This window comes from Agelaius tricolor, unplaced genomic scaffold, assembly GCF_023055355.1.
Source record: "Agelaius tricolor isolate 1412-34295 unplaced genomic scaffold, bAgeTri1.0.p SCAF_44, whole genome shotgun sequence".
In the NCBI taxonomy this organism is placed as follows: Eukaryota; Metazoa; Chordata; class Aves; order Passeriformes; family Icteridae; genus Agelaius; species Agelaius tricolor.
Window position 1 is genome coordinate 664,229 of NW_027269304.1, and position 16,619 is coordinate 680,847.

Sequence of the window (16,619 nt, forward strand, 5' to 3'; positions counted from 1 at the left end):
TATGGCTAAAGAGCACTAGACATAAAATATCCTTATGATGGTTAATTTTAATTTCAAAGAACTTTTAAGTGGTCATCAATTTCTAAGCACAACTGCATGTTATTAAGAAAAGCACAACTAGTAGAAATGGTTAAAATTCAAATCAGAAGACTAACAATTTAGATTATTTGCTAGAAGTGGCTTAAGTCCAAACATACCTCTGTGGGCAGCAACAAGTATTTTCAATTAGTTTGCTGAAACTGAAGCTAAATCAGACTGTATTCTTAAAATGTTTAATAGAAGTTTTTAGTGCTTGCACTTTAAGAAGTTTACAATGCTGTGTGACCCGTAAAATGACTCAAGTGCTAAGCACTCTGAATTATTAGAAAAATGATGTGGAAAGTATGTGCGTGTGGGTGGGGCTCATCAATGTAGAATCTCTCTAACACCTTAAATTTACCATACTGCTGCTCACTTTACCATTTCACAAAGGGCCTGAATATTTTGATGCATTTACAATGCTCCAAGACTTTTCAGAAGCTAATTTGTTGATCATTATGGCTTTCCTAACACTATTAAGTACTTCTTTCAGTAAATTAAGGATCTGTTTCCAGGCAGCTAAAGAAATCTACTTTAGTGAGTAGCAAGGTGTTATATGGCTTTGAATCAATCCATGTTAGCAGACTGCCATTCTTGCAGGGATGAGCAGACAGTGAAAGCCATCTTCCATCAACATCCCCCCAGATTTCACATACCAGTACAGTAACGTCCATCTGGAGCCAGGACAAATCCTGGTTTACAGATGCATTTAAAACTCCCATCCTCATTTATGCACATCCCATTCAAGCACATGTTTGTGGTGGCACACTCATCATGGTCTACAAAACATTGCGAAGAAAATTGCTTTTAGTTTCTCACCCTCCAGAGGACAACACAGTGAAAATGATCAGTCAGGACTGATGTGGCATATTTCTTCCCTTGAGGATCAATTTCTGATCATAACTCTGATAAAGAGTTTTTACTCCACAGAAAAAGCAGCAATTTTTCATGTGGTGATCTGTTGCTTTGCATATTTCAGCAGGCTGCATATGAAAGGACAGGGTGTGTCTTTCTTTCATACATGAGAGCATAAAAAGCTTCCATCGCCTGAGAGAATTAAGCTTGTTGTTTATCTAGCAAGTTTTTTTCTTCACGCTGTGCAGCCAAATTTTAAAACAGGTATTTTCTTCAGCAACGCTGATTTATGGATCATTTGCTGTGAAGCTTTATGGAAAAACATTATTATTAGGACTCTTGAGTAGAGGTGCAGATTCAAAAACAAAAATCACCTCAAATTTTCTTTGAGATCATATGGTTCTGTATACTAACTATTTGAATTAAAGGCCTCTACGTTCACGGTATTTCAAAAAAGTAACCTTCAGTGATCCTCACCTGTAGTATGAAGCACAATTTCTAGAACCACCAAGCTAATGCCTGCCCCATTCTTCAGAAGGGCCCTTACCCACACAGTTCCTTCCGTTTGCAGTCAGTTCAAACCCAGCGTTGCAAATGCACTGGAAGCTTCCCTCAGTGTTCACACACCTCCCATTTTTACAAAGAACGCCATTCTGAACACACTCATCGATATCTAAGGGGAAGAAAAAACAAACCAAGCCAAACAAACAAAACCCTGCACAAACAGAGAACTACAGTTAAGATAAAAATGCATTCAGAGGCAATTAGTGCTTTGAAAAATACTGGCACATCACTTAAACGTTACCTAGAAAAAAGTTCAAAAGTAAGTTAGGAATTTTGTCTCCTTGCATCAGGGAAAAATAATATTTTTACAGACATGTACAGCAAATGCTACGTGTTGTGATGCTTTGCAATTTCTTCATGAATACTTTTAAAATATGATGAATACTTTCATCTGCATGCATACACAAAAAAGCACCTGTCATTCAATTTTTACTCTTTTATTTTTTAGAACTCCTGTCTGGGAAATTCCCCAGACAGATATTCCAGAAAAATGGATAAACATTAAAAGACAGCAACAAAACAAATGAGGTGGCAGCCCAAATCTAGAACCGATTCAACATTGGGATTTACTGAAATTGCACTCCTATCTTTCAAATTCAAATTCAAATGGAGTTCTGATGCAAGGGGTCAGGACATCTGCAATGCCAGCAGACATGGAGCAGTTCTCTTACCAATGCAGGCTTGCTTGGTGGGAGTTCTCTGGAAACCTGCGTGGCACTTGCAGTAATAGGAACCAGGTGTGTTGACACAGTCCCCATTGGAGCAGGGGTTTGATGCGCACTCATCAACATCTGCTGGCAGCACAGAGAAGCATTAATGACTTCACAAAGTCTACAACATTTTTTTTTTTTTGCCCCCCCCCCAACTCTGGAAGCTTCTGAGTGAAAAAGACGGTAACTACCAGCCAAATGCTAATTACTAAAGCCTGTTCTTGGTGCAAAATCACTGCTTTGCCAGGAACACGGGGCTGCTCCTGGTTCAGCCAGGCAGGCATTTGTAAGAGGTGAAGTGGCGCTGCATCATTTGTAAGCATCTTAAGGGACAACAGAAAAACAAAAAAATCTTCTTGAGGATTTTTGATTGCCTTAGTGGTTGATTTAATATAACCCAGTTTCGTTTAAATCAATGGCCATTTATGCTCCTTCACGAGAAAAAACAACACTAATCAAAACAGGCACTTCAAATTGAGAGCAAACCACGGCATCCAAAGCCCACCCCTACTATTTTACAGGTTTGCTGTAAAAAACTGAGGAGGGGCTGCACACCAGCAGGAGGGATTCTTAATGAGACCACAGTCTATGCACCACATCTCAAATATTTATGCTCCACTGCACCCTCAACCCCAGTCTTTGCACTGAGTAATGCCAGATTTAACCTAACTCTTTTCTATAATGTACCTTGCTCTCCTTTCCAAAAGTTTTGGGTATTTGGGTGCAACCAAACACATTTTAACCAACTGAAATGTCAGAAATAACTCTCATTTGACATGGGGCTCTGAAAACTTCAACAGTTCTTTTCAAGAACCCTTTCCCAAATTTGATATCCAGTAGTTACCACTGAGTCAGAGGTGTCTTTGGTGACAACAGCTGTTCCCAGATCTAAAATAACAATTGTTCTTCTGCAAACCCTCCAGAACCCTGTAATCCACTGGAGCAGAGTGGGTGTATCCCACTGGTAGGGCAGGACTGCTGGATCAGTCCCCACAGCAGCTCCTAAAGGATGACCTAAGCAGCTGCTCTCTGTTAGAGCTCAATTTACAGGTGACAAATGGATCCCTTGATGAAATCCCCCATTTCTTTATCAGCAACTTTTGCTAATTTGACTTTTTCCTCCAGCTAGGCCCTTCACTTTATTTACAATGCACTTGTAATTACTCATCTCTTCACTTAGGCAGGCTTTTAACACCACGAACCCAGTGGTGATTTGCAAGAGTTTCTGGCATCTGGCTGAAAGCTGCAGTAAGAAACTCTGAAGCTGATCAGTTCCTAACAATGATGATTTTCCCATGCATTTTGCAGTGCGTGCTTCCAGAAATACCAGGAAAACCCCAGGGCAATTTTCGTGATCATTTCCACTCACTCCTTATCAAATCTGGTTCTAGAGCTCAGCTCATAACATCTTGAGAATACTGGCATGCAACAAGAAATTGAAATCATAAGGATGGTTATGTGTACTTTCTAGAAAGTGCTGTTCTACGAATAACTTCTAAAATCACTATAAAAGATGGCAAAAGGTTTGTTTTGTTCTACTTTAATAATAAATAAGACCCCATATTTAACAGGAATTACTGAGTTAATGAACACACAAAGTTTAAATCCAGAGCGTCACTGTACAAAAAGAATCTGTGTTTACACAGATATAATCACTGATATAATTGCCTGGTTTGCAGCACTCATGGTGCCCAGATACATTCTGTGTAAACAGCTAAATGAATAAAGGAAGAGCAAATGGAAGAATCAAACATCTCCCCTCACAAGTAATTAGGTCATTGACATTTGCAAATCCACTGATCACTGCAGTGAAATTGAGGGGAGATAAAGAAAAGAGGAATTCGGGGTGTTAAATACAGAGGTATTTAACCATGATTTTTTACATGCCAGTCTGTGTCACTGTAGTAGTTCCCTGCCCTCAAGTTTCTCTGCCATGCCTGGGTGTTGGGATGCTCTTTGTCAGAAGTGAGGTGATTTTTCACCAGAGGTGATTTTTTCTCAGCTGATTTAGGAGGGGGTCAAGGAGGATTAAACACCACCCCTTCAGAACAAAGTCCTCAGCTACCAACAGAACATCAAACTCTGAATCACATCTCCACAATAAATTTTTTGTAAAGTGCCCTAATTCAAATGAATTTACTGTATTTATATTTTGCCTTATGATAAGGGAGCACAGAGGGAACTTATAGATACTTGACACAGCGCTCATCTGTTTTATTTAGTTTTCCTGAAGAGAATGACATTTAGGACCTTCTCTATTACAGGCTCCAACCTGCTTCAAAAAAAGCCTATGTTCATGGTCCAAAGGATCTGTCTGTAAGTTTATAAGCTCTACAGCAGGAATGCAGAGGTTCTCTATCAAACAGCAGACTTAAGCTTCGAAAATCCTTCCAAAGCCATGTGCATCCTTCATGCACATGACTTCCACATGAAATATGCATCTTAAGCTGGTCTTATTTTTATATGCTCTTGATAACTGAGGGAAATGGCAAATGTATGTTAATAGAAAGAAGTTGTTGGCTTTGATTTTGCATTGAAAGCATGCATATTCCAGCAGTATAAACAGGAAACATTTAAGACAGAGATATTTAACCCATTTATTCTGTCTCCCAGCATACCCCCTTTCAAGGTCAAATGTTTTGTTTTTCAGGACTTGCCTCACACACATCTCCACTTTTCAGTTTTTCATCTCTTAACAATTGTCAGAATTCTCTCAGGCACAGCAGGAAATTTCCAAAACCCCCCTTAAAAGACTTACTGCAATGAGTCGGGAGACAAATTACAAAATTTCAAATAGGCCTATTTGTATTGACAAGGCAACTAAAATTCAACACAGCACACCTACAGGTTTGATCCCACTTTTTTAAAAGTCCCTACAATTTTATCCAGAAGTTTTTTGAAACAGAAACGAATAAGGAAAGGTAATAAAATTAAAGCTGTCTATTTTGGAGGAAAGGACTGACCATTCAGAGCCAGACCACTTTAGGACACTCACGGTCCTTGGCCATGTTCTGTTGTGAAGAACAGTATAATGCAAGTTTAGGTCAGAGACAAATAAGCAACACCACAGTTTTTTGGTTTGGCAGGATTAATCTTGAAACAGGGCTTTTCTTTAACTCTACAGAAAAACATGTAACCATTTCTGGATTTAATTTATTGCTTTGGGAGCAGGCAGACAGAGAAGTATAGAAATAGTGTTCATTTATGTGCCATTAACCCTATTACCAATGCCCCAAGACTGTTCTGTCAGTAATAGGATAAATATTCAAATTATAATATAGAAATTGACTATAATCATATATATATATATATTAGAATATATATCTTGCCTATATTTCTAAGAAAACTTCTGTGTAGTTTGCAGCAACTACTGTTTACAAATCTCAGATTCAGGAGGGAACTTAAGATACTTTGGCTACTTCTTTATAATACAATTAGAAAATACCAGTGAAACAAAGCTGTGTTATTTATGGAGCTCACAGAGTTATTTATCATTTACAGAGTTCACTCTCTTATAAAATACCTGAATTCAAGCAGCTACTGAGAAGGCAAACCACTGCAGAGCTGAAATTAGTAATGACTGATTTATTTCATGCAATAAAAAAATGGGCAAAATGACACTTAAACTTCTTAAACTTTTTTGAAGCCATTTTGGGGGGTCTCTTCCCATGCTTTCCATGTGGGACAGCACTGTAGCTGGCACTGCACCTTCAGCTTTTGTTAAACCAATTGAAATTTTTGTTTTGACCCCAGTGCATCCAAAATTTCCTCTGCTTTCAGTTTACTCTTTTATGCTGAGGTAAGCATTGTAAAGTCAAGATTAAGTTCTTTAAGTGAAGACACATTTTTACTGGGCACGTGCCTGTAAACTAGATAATCAACCAGGTCAATTTTTTTCTTCCCCAATGCACCTATCAACCTAACCTCAGAGTTTTCAGGCACTGGGACCCAAAACTGAAAATTAGATGCAACTTCACTAATTATCACAAGCCTGGAATAGAAGGGGAACTGCCAAGCAAGTGTCCTGCAGGGTGACCCCACAGAAGGGTCAGGGACAGAATGACAGCGACATTATCAAGAACAAACGACAAAAAAAAGGACAATTATCAATTGCCTTTTTCTGTCCCAGCACCCAGATAAGTAAAGCTGATGGGCATTTCAAACTACAGATTATTGCCATGCTCCAATGACACCTGAAAAACTAAAAAACTGAAGTTCAATCAGCTCTACTTGCTACAACCTATGTGCTTCAGATGTTATTATCAACTTGACCCCGGAGTAAAAAAAAATATTAATACAAGATGTAAACTAGATTTCAAAAAGATCAAATAGTCCAGGACACCAGATAGTCCTTGAGTGTCAAGGCCCACTAGAGTTAAAAATATTACTGATTTCAGTGATGCAAAACCTAGTGCTGTAACAAATGAGCCAGGGTTCTCCATACTCCTTTTATAAAGAACAGCCATCAAGAGCCATCAAGGCACCTTTTATAAAGAACAGCAAGGCAAACATCACAAAACTCCTACTCCCCTCTCACAGTGTGATTATGGCTCCTGAGACCAAGGATCCAGCAAGAAATTAAGCCCTTTGAACTTCCCGGTCAGAGATCAGAGATACAGAAAACTCTCACCCAAATAAAAAAGCTAAAAACATTCAGGCTCACTACATCATAAAGGACAGCTTGGAAGAAGAATTATATAAACCTTCAAGTACAAAAAAGTGCAATGAAGAAGGTACTGAACTGCTTTCTTTGTATAGTGAGGATAAGACAAGAAAAAACAAAAGCTGAATCTTTTTGCAAATGTAGTGTTTAAATTAGATTAGATGTTCTGAAAACTTTCTGGATATTTGACTATGGGAGCAGTGCAATGCCTGGGGAAATGGTGGCATCCCTTTTAAGTGAGTTTTCTTAAAATGAGGGTGTACAGTGGCCAGGAATGGTGCAGGTACAACCGAGCTCTCTGATACAAGAACACAGCTGAACTAAGAGGAGACCTGCAATCCACAGACACATTAGAAACTGATTCTCAACCCACTGTGAGGCAAACCTATTGCTAACAAGCTCTTGTGTGGTATTTTTCATTCACGTATCTCAATCTCTTTATAAAGAGTCACTAAACAAGGGTTCAATCCAAAATATAACCACAATTTTTTATTTAGGTTCCTATACATTAATCAGTGTATCCTGCGTAGGGGGTTCCTCTCCACACAACCACCTCACAAGAACCCCCAAATCTTGTATTTTCTCTGAAATAACTGATGAGTTTTGGACACTGCAAGAGTGAAGTCCACGGTAATTGAATAGAAGTATAGGATGCCAAATTCAGTTCTTGTTATATAAAGTTAGCATTCTGCATTTTCATCCAAAATGCAAATTTAACCAGAAGTGAATTAACGCAATTTAAAAATTATTTTATATCTTTCAAATTGCCATTAATCCTTATGAGGACGTAAAACATAAATTCTACCCTTCATCATCTTGATCATAACAATACTACATCCCAAAAGTCGAGCTTTGTCAGCCTAACAGAAGAGAAAATGAAGCACAACTTACTTTATTGAATGTGGCAAAAAATGTTCAATAGCCTTTAAATACAGGAGTAGGAATACTCAACAGCAATATTTGCAACTCAAGATTTTTTTTTCTTGGTAAGAAAACAGATAACTCTCACAGAAAACTGAAATTATTCTTGTGTAACTAATACCATGGTCTTTGCACTCTCTCTGAAGAGCAGCATCATTAAAATAAATGTGATTTCTTTTTGTAAAAAAGATTTGAAGCCGAAGAATATCAGAATAATGGATTTTGAAATCTGCACTCACCAATACAATCCCCATTTTCATCCTGCTTATATCCCATGTTGCATTCACATCTGTAACTAGAGGGGGTTGGTATACAACGTCCATTCAAACAAAGGTTGGGATGGTGCTTGCAGTTGTCTATTGTCTGATTGAGTATTGCTAATATAAAAAAAATCAGAATGAGAGACAAATAATCAGATTTTTATACGGAAGTAAATATGACTGTTATACTTGGCTTCATAAAGGATGTTGTGAGGTGCACAAACACATTAAAAAACCTTTTTCAGAGCACTATCTGTTGACCTGACAGGAAACTAAAAACAACAAACAGCTCTTGGAAATGAAAAAAACCGCATTAGACAAACATTCTTAAATATGATTTACCATTTCTGTCTATAGCCTGATGAGCCTGTCAGTGAACTCAGGGATAAACCACAATTTGTGTGGAAGTCATGGCAATTTTTGGTGTACCTGTCTTAATAATACTTCTTACATTTTATGATCTCTACGGTTCTGATGCCAGGGGTGTGTTTACACATGTCATGAGCAATGCTTACATCCATGAGACTTCTGCCAGAAAATTATTCACCTGGGGCTTTCAGCCAAGGCAGTGTTTCTGCAGAGTAAGTAGGTTTTACAGTTGGAAGAGAAAATACAGAAGACGTTTATTTTTAACCTTGGTAGTTTTTGGAAAATACCTAGAAATCTGGAGTTTTATTAGTGCTGACAAAGACACCTCAACAGGGACAACACAGGCTCGGGGACTCGGTAACTGAAGTCATGCAAAAACCTCTTCCTACATCAGGAAGGGCTCCTGACCTTCCTGATGCAGCAGCTGAGGTGTTTAAAACATGCTTGAATGGCAAAATCACTTTTAAGTGTTAAGAACACCATACCATATCCAGACTGAGCAGTAAAAATAAAGGAAAAACAGAAGGAATAGCATAAAAAAAAAAAAACACAAAAAAACCCAAAAGAGCGGAACAAGTCAGAACACAAGCACTTACTCAGCCCTGTAATGATCGGGCCACTTCCAGTGGGGCTGTGGCCACCTGCTCCCACCCCTGCTCCGCCCACAGCCGGGGAGAATCCGTTGCTCCCCGGGATGGGGATGAAGCCAGCTCCTCTCGGTCCGAATCCATTCCCGTTGGCCCCGGGATGGAAGCCGTTCCCTCCCGCTCCGCCGCCGCGCCGGGAGCCGCCTCGGGCAGGGGCACCGTCCACGCACAGCCTGCGGTGCTCATCTGTCACACAGGGGGGGACACAGCAGCACACACCGGGTCAGCCTCTCACAGCCAGCTCAAAGGGAAGGGCACGGCTCTCCCTGTGTGCTACAAAAACCAGGACGGCAACTCCTCCTCTCCGTGATGTCGCATCTTACCCCCCTGCCACTCCGAGTGGCAGGTGTTGCTCAAGGGAATAATGAAAAGGAATGCTGTAATTTAGGAATATTTGTTCAAGTGTTTGTTGAAACTGTATCTTGACGTCTTGACAGCAGCGCTGTAACTCCCTGGTTTCTTAGAGGAGAAGAAAATACCTTCTCATTGATAAAGAAAATACCTTTCGTTAGGGATGCACGCTATTCCTCTCTGAGCAGAACCGAAAGAACAACTTAAAAACTGGTGCATTGTAGTTCAAAATAACCCAAAATGCAATGGAACAGGAAAGGAACTGTTCCTTTAAATCAAAATTAACTATGGACCCTAAGAGTCGTTTTCTGTTCAGGCCTCACCACAAAATCTTTCCCATTTCCCAAAAACTATTTCCAAAGCCAACAAAAGGACATTAAAAAACCCAAGTGCCAAACAACCACGGACCAAAAAGAAAAATGGTTAACAGATGCCAGTATCAGTATTAAAACCAAGCAAATTAACAATAATGCAATCCATGACCTTATTTTTTTTCTGCTTAGCCTACATTTTAAAGCAGTTTAAAACACCCCGGTGACCTCCACCCAAAGCAGAATGAACAGCAAGGAGAAAATAATAGCCAAAATAATAGCCAATAAGCCAAAATGAAAGCCAAACCAAGAGGGCACTCACCAGATCCTCTGGCAGGACACACCTCTGGGCCAGAGGCGCCAGCCCAGCAGTGGCCAGACTCACAGCAGCACTGCCTTCTGGTGAACCTCCCCTGCAGCTCCTGGGCACAGCGGCCGCTCGCAGAGCCGGAGAAACAGCTGCCTGCTCGCTGATCTGGCAGCCAAGGTAAAGACAAAAACCAAAAATGGTGACATCGATGCTGTTTCGGCTTTACTCTTCTTTCTTTTACACATTCTCTTGTGGGGGTACCTGTCGCTGGTTTCTCTGTGTCTGGATTGAAGGCACTTGAGACAGTAATTTGTGTTCGGACTCAAGTGTTGATTATTTCTTATCAATGAAACAGTCTCACTTCTGTGAGTTCAGCAGCTTTTCATTAGAAGGCACAAAATGGCCAACAATCTCTTGTTATAAGTTCTTTAAAGACTAAACTATCCAATTAAGAGCTGACACCTAGATTATTCTCCCTTTCAACCCAGTAACTGATCCCACAGAGCCCCCAATGCAGACTTTTCTGCCCAATTACAAAATGCCACCCAAACCTATGGAGAAGGAAGAAGCAGCATGAAGAAGAAACCCAGGATGACACCCTGTGCTCTCCATCTTGCTTCCATCCACAACACACTAAAAATCCCAAAACCTAAATTTCTCACCCAGTGACACACCTACACTGCTCTCTGGAATCTCTTCCACACTTTTGTGGGTTCCAGTCTATCTTGAAGTCTGGGAAACTTTCTCCATGAATGAGGGCCAAAGTCAGTGCTGCCCTGGGGGTCAGGGCACCCCAGAGCAGACAGAGAAATATTCCCTGTAGTGCGCTGGGTTTCCACATTCTCTGTATCCTTTAAACATATACTTGTAGCTTTGTAGCCTCATTTCATAGCCTAGTTTCAACATTTTCCTCGGAAAGACAACAAAAATTCCAGGATCCCTGTGCTGTCTTGGTCCTCCTTAGAAACTAAGGCTGAAACCAGCTTTCCAAGACAGACTTTTGTAAACATGGATCTCCCCTTGGATCTCATCCTAAGGGGAGAGAATCCAGAAGGTACTAGAACTGGGGGAATTACTTCACCAGGCAGGTTCCTGATTTGGGGGGCTCTTGTCAGATATTATAATTTGCAGAATCTACAAAAATTGTACATGGATTACACAGTGGGTGCATCTTTGGCCTTTTCTACCCGATGAATTTGTGTACTTGAGGACCCTCATATAAAAGGTATCCTTTTTATCACTCTAATTGTGTGTAACTCATGTTTTTAGGGCCCGAGAAAAAGGCATCAACATGAGCTCTCAAAGCTACATTCCCTTGCTCAGCTGAGGTAAGGATGAAAATGCTTTACAAGTTGTATTAAAAAGAACAAAAGCAAAACCAAACAACCAAACAAAAACCCTCAACAACATCCAAACTGCACCCGATCTGACCCATGTACTCCACACTGGATTTACTGCAGGATCACACAGGTGCAGTGGCATCAGCTTTGCATTAATCCACCATGCAATCCTAAAGTCTGCTCAGTCCAACAAGAAAATATGGATAATGTGAAAAACACAAGGCAATACAAACAAAAAACTATATATATTTATATATATAAAAACCCTACTATGGCAAAACCCGAGATACTGCATGTAGCAATAGCAACATCAATAAATTAATTTAATGATTTTTTTTCCCCTTAGCTTAGATGTATCTAACTGGAAAAATGCTATTAGCCTGCTCTGCTAAGTTGACTGAAAGTACAACAGAATATTTAGTAATGCCATGTGAAAACTACTCTCCTTCAAGGGCAGATGATCTTTTATTGTCAGATTAGGGCATGTGATTTTTCTGCAGGACTCAGGTTTTGGGAGCTGACTTTAAAAATCAAATTGTAAACCACTCCAAAATCCACAGAAATTTTGATCATATTGGAAATCATAGGTTTTAAGTATTCCTGAGGCTAGCCACAATGTATTTGAAGTTGGCACTCCTCAGATGAACCTGAATAACAGAAGGTAGATACACTGTTTAAAAAAATATTAATTTTAAATCGCTTGCAGGTCATGTGCTGCTACTTGCTTACATCATTTATCTGCAAGTCAGAAACCCCTTCAGAATTCCTACCCCTTCCCCAGTATCAGAACAAACAGCTTTGGGATATCTGAAGTAAGAAGAACCACATGAGATCTAGAAAATACATTACTGTTAGCAATTGTTAAGGTTTTTTACATGGGGTATGCAGTATTTATAGTGAATTGGTCAAAATGGTTAAATCACATACTTGACACATGCACCTATATATAAGAAATCAACACGTAGAAATAAACAAAATGTTTTTTTTTTTAATGTAGGGATAGGTATTAAATAAACTGTCATGTAAAAGGTGTAATCTAATTAAATCCAACACTTGGCTTGCTTCATTATCTATTTCTGACAAATTAGTGGCACATCTTAATGTCTTTTGAGTTTAGTTTTGTGCCCTATGTTGACCACTAAAGATTAAATTAACCTGTGTGATGTGGGATTTGAAGCACCAAGTAGGGATAAATGCTTGCTCCTTTAAAACCAAAGTGAGCTTAACTTTTGGGCTCATCAGATGCAGATTTGAGAAACAAACAAAATTAACAACTCCTATGTTGGCCTGGACAACGGAGTGAGGCCCTGGGGCAGGGGAAAGTGCCAGATGGATGGGGCACCTACCAGGAGTGCAGGATCCATCCACAGATGTGACAAAACCCCGTGGGCAGACGCAGAAATAACTCCCCGCAGTGTTGGAGCAAACACCACCCTCACAAATCCCTGGGATGACGCTGCATTCATCAATATCTGCCCAAAAAGGAAAGGACATGGGATAATTAGCACACTGCATCAAAAGGAGGCAAAGAGAGCTTTTCTGAGATGAAGCTGTTATTCATGTCTGAATAAAATATTGCTGGTGCTTGCTTACTGAGAACAGTTTTGGTTGCCACCTGTTGGAGGTTTTCCTTGTACATGCACAGGGTGTTTAACCCTTCCAGGCACAGAGCACAGGAGAGCAGGCTGAGATTCCCTCCTCCCGAATGACTCAGTGCCACCTCTGAGAAGCAAAGAACAGAAAGGAATGCCAGAATACACATCCCGCTTTCAGGATGAAGGGAGGAGGATGGCACAGCAGCCAGCCAAGGATATCTCTGGGCTTCCTGTGACCACACAAATATGGCCCGTGAGATCTGGCTGCTCTCCGGCCCCCTAACATTCCAGCTCTAAGGAAGAATTTTGGCCAAGCCCTTGCAAATGCAAACGAACCTTTTTGATGCATTCAAATGTTTCCGCTGACTGAAAGCAGAGGTCTCACTGAAAGACCAAGGCAAATTTGTGTGTAAATGTGTATAAAGTGAGACGTCACCACGCTGATAAATGAGCTGCTGTGTCTAACCAGGGGCCGCCAAATTCCGAACCAGTAGTCCGGCAGTGCAAAGCCCATTTGTAGCTGGCAAAGTTAAAGGCGGATGAAGGAAGTTTTTCACCACCTCTGCAAAGCCGCAGGATGCAGATCATCCTTCCCAACTGGCTGCATCCAAGGCAGTTTAGCACTGTCCAGGGGTCTTGTCCAAGAATGACAGGGAGGTGGGAAGGTAAAAAAGCACCTTCCTGAAACCCAGGCAGTGATCAGAGTGGCAGGAAGACTCCACAGTCTTCTCCATGTGGACAGAAAAACCAATTAACATGGAGAACCCTGGTGGAGGAATCGTTTATTTAACTTACTGGAGCAGTAATGAGTAATTGGCTTTTTGTTTCACTGGTTTTTGAGCCAAATCTGTCTCTCCTTCCCCTTCCCTGGTTCTTGCACGTGTAATTATTTCAAAATATCACTATTTCCTCTGACAGGAAATTCTGAGACTTCATCTCAGGGAGGGTTACTTTTAGTGAGGCTGACTGAATATTTTATTCGTTTTCTTCCCTTCTCCCCTCCAAAGTACATAAATTAATGGTCTCAGGGAAAATGCTCCAAATATAAGCAACAGGAAATGCTGTATTAAGGGAGAGGAAGACTGGAGGCATAAATGGTTCCAGTGCTGCACGCAGGATGGGACATCCAGTCTCAACGAGAGAAAGAATTTAAATCTATGACAAAATTGTTGCAGATTTAGTACCAAGTGAGTTTCTGCCTAAAAGACCCAGCCTAGCTGCCTGCAGTTCAGAATTTTTGACTTTTACTGCCAGGGAAAGCAGGGTTTCATAAATAACTGAATTACAAGTACCAGAAATGGGGCTCTCAACTGCCAAACTCTAGGAAAGGGCTACCTAAAAGCAGTTTTAGTCTAGAAAATAATATTAGAAAGTAGTAATACCTGGTAGGACCAAGTCTGAATAGCATACAGTCTAATGCAATTATGCATTGAAGCAGGAAAATCCGAAATAGAACTATTTATTTTAAGGGATTCTTTCCATTTTGGTGGCACTTTTTTTTTAAAGGCCTTAATCTGTTTCATAAAGTCTTAACCTTTTGATATCAACAGTAGATAGTAACATATCTTTTTGGAAAAGCAGCAGAGGCATCCTACCTCCTTAGAACACCTTAAATTGTAAAGGATGCCATAACTACATCTATTTAATGAGTATGATGTATCTGCTATTTGAGAATAGTAAATAGAACACATTTATTAGAACCCTGGAAAACACAATAAGTAATACTCCACACCTTTTGTAAAGCAGCAATCATAACTGAAAGCTTCTCTACATTTAATTCATTTCCAAATAACCCAAAGATCGAAGTTCCATTAACTCTGGGAGATAACAACATCCTAAAAATGAACAGCATTTAATTCCTAAAAAGACAGTGAAAACTCAGTATATTGTAGACCAAAACTTTAAGGCAAAGCAAAACAAACAAAAAAAAAAAAAAGTGAAGGGTTTGGGGTTTTCTTTTGTTTAGCTAAGACATCACATTGGTGGACTGGATATCTGGAATTTGGTACAATCCCTATAATGGTCTTTCCCAATTTTTTTCAACTATTATGGGTACAAAAAGCACAACATGGACATTCCTACTTTTTCTAACAAGTGCTGTTGTTTCCAGGAAAAGCAACAGGAGAAAAAAAAAAAAAAACCCTAAAACACAAAATACCTCAGGATGCTCAGGGGCAGAGGGTATACAGGGGACCTCAAATCTCTCCTTCTTAGGTAGGAGAAATGCTGTTACAGTAAAGAAGGTCTGAATAATCATGGCAAGGCTCCAGCCTGTGAACACTGGAGCCTTGGCTGTTACTGACTCCAGCTTGGATTTTGTCCCTTGCAGCCAGTAACATTTGATCTGCTTTTCCACATCTAAAGGAGGGAAAGGAGTGAGCAGAATACTCCATACCACATCACTTCTAAACAATGTTTGTGACAAAAAAACTCATTAAAATAGTGCAGTTTCTACTAAATGATTTCTCTGTACACAGGTTCTGCTAACTCACATGACACCAGTTTCTTACATCATTCCCAATGGCCCAACCCACACCCACAGATTCCTAGATATATATAAATAATGCTACTTCATTCAAATTACCAACTGAAAGTGCACTTGTTTGAAGGACTGGCTATGGTATTTTCCTATAAATTTAACCCTGAGAGGTTACAAATATTTAATTAAGCATACAAGTAAAAAAGCCAGAATGGAACCATGGCTTATCTTTCATTCCCTGCTCCATCATTAGAGTAATGTAAGCGTGGTGTTATCCTGCTATAACTTTGGCATTACCTCCTTGGCTGTGAAGCTTCACAATGTCTTTCTTCCCCAAAAAAGATGGTACAAACGGTGAGGAAAAGGAGGTTATTTGCCTAATTCCCTGTGGGGAATTACCTGACTAGGGAAGCTGTGAGGAGGGATGACAAGTGCTTAACTTTTGCCACGGACACAAGTGGCAGGGCTCAAAAGACAGAACAGCCAGAACACATGACCTGTTCTGCAGCAGGCTGCCAACAGGAAATGAAGAGCTGTTGATTATTAGCAAACCATGAAGTAACAGCAAAATCAGACAGCAGGTGATTATGCACAGTCCTATAAGCGCCACAGCTTTTTAAGCTGTGTTAAAAATACATTCACCTTTTCAAGTGGAAACTATCAAGGAAAATAGCATTTTTATATATTTAGATTGTTAAAACAGAATCCAAAGAATGCTCAAAGTACTGTTTTCAGAAGAAAGGAAACATGTCTCTGAATACATCCTTTGGCATCAAAAGGACCACAGTTAAGAGAATCAAAAAAACAAGTGCACTTCTAACGAAAAAGAATGGGTTATAGGCATGGATAGATAGACAAGAGCTGCCTCTGAGAAACAGCCACAAACAGGTTAAGATTCTGTGGGTAAAAATCAAGGACTAGACCTTGATTTTTGTATTAATTTGTACTAATGCAAGGAACTTTTTTTCCCTCTTTCTTTCCTTTTAGCCTTCTTTTTCTCTTTCTCTCTCCCTTCCTTCCTCCCTCTTCACCCCACCCTTTACTTCAAAATCCAAACCCCATCTCTGATACCTGGAGGCCAGGGACAAACATTCCAATTTCCATGCCCAATGTGTAATTTCCTAATACAATTTTTAAAGTTTTCAGAGACCTTCTGACTTTTGCTG

General features: G+C 40.0%; 1 protein-coding gene across 1 annotated transcript in view; it reads right to left on the minus strand.

Moving 5' to 3' along the window:
- The window catches only part of FBN2 (fibrillin 2), a 123,633-nt gene that overhangs the window by 77,582 nt on the left and 29,432 nt on the right, over window positions 1-16,619 (minus strand). The window contains exons 8-14 of the mRNA XM_071455103.1: window positions 12,726-12,851; window positions 10,052-10,204; window positions 9,017-9,253; window positions 8,031-8,168; window positions 2,169-2,288; window positions 1,481-1,606; window positions 735-857 (exon numbers count right to left, since the gene is read on the minus strand). Coding sequence (XP_071311204.1) covers window positions 735-857; window positions 1,481-1,606; window positions 2,169-2,288; window positions 8,031-8,168; window positions 9,017-9,253; window positions 10,052-10,204; window positions 12,726-12,851 — 1,023 coding nt within the window. The remainder of the gene's footprint in view (window positions 1-734; window positions 858-1,480; window positions 1,607-2,168; window positions 2,289-8,030; window positions 8,169-9,016; window positions 9,254-10,051; window positions 10,205-12,725; window positions 12,852-16,619) is intronic.